This window comes from Opisthorchis viverrini (genome assembly GCF_000715545.1).
Source record: "Opisthorchis viverrini unplaced genomic scaffold opera_v5_3280, whole genome shotgun sequence".
Lineage (NCBI taxonomy): Eukaryota > Metazoa > Platyhelminthes > Trematoda > Opisthorchiida > Opisthorchiidae > Opisthorchis > Opisthorchis viverrini.
The window spans coordinates 1-712 of record NW_008755685.1 but is presented as its reverse complement, the minus strand read 5'-3'; the positions used below and the strand labels follow the sequence as shown (position 1 = coordinate 712).

Here is a 712-nt window from a genome sequence, read left to right as displayed (position 1 = left end):
GGGAGCGAAGGGGTTGTTACAACTGACAGTAATCTGTTTTAAAAAGTGAAGTTTACCCTGATCATTACAAATCTCATTCAAGCTGTGTTCAAGTTGAAACACTCCACTACACAGCGATAAGGATAAGACCTCGGTTACTCTCTACATCAAGTGTAACCAGCTACCACATCGAGTGATACCAAGGAAACAGAATTCGTTTTGAGTTGCCTCACCGTTCCGAAGTGGTAATAAGTACTTACCAGGTGTATTAGAGGGACGTTGTTTAGGCTGAATAGCTGAACTGGAAAAGGATGTCCATCCCACATCCGGGGCTGCATTAGCCTGCATATTCTGTTCGATAAACTGTTGGGAATTCGGACTGCCCACGACCAAACCGTGTTGATAACCGGATATCGAGCAGTGGGAAAAAGATCGCGTTCGTTGATTACAAAACTCTTCCGCTGGTGTCACGAATTCTCCACTGCCTCTCAAAGACAATGATTCACTTGAGTGTACTTTTGAAAACTTGACGGAACTTTTGTTTGATGGTTTGCTATGACGTTTACGATCGGACCGATTTTTGATCAATGTAGTTGAGGTTTTATTCGACCGGAGACCAGCGGCTTGGTCAAATGCAGCTGCCTTCCGAGGCGTGCGTTGAGTAACATTTGTGGACCTGTTTTCAGACAATTTTGGCGTCGCCCTGAAAAGAGAGATTGAGACTGAATGAAAC

The 712-nt window shown here is 44.4% G+C and overlaps 1 protein-coding gene across 1 annotated transcript; it reads right to left on the bottom strand.

Annotated features, from left to right (window-relative positions):
- Positions 1-241: 241 nt before the first annotated feature.
- Positions 242-682, bottom strand: T265_16019 (hypothetical protein; the record flags this gene model as incomplete). The annotated part of the gene is made up of 1 exon (XM_009179495.1): positions 242-682. A coding segment is annotated over one exon (438 nt), but the record flags the coding sequence as incomplete, so codon positions are not given.
- Positions 683-712: the final 30 nt, after the last annotated feature.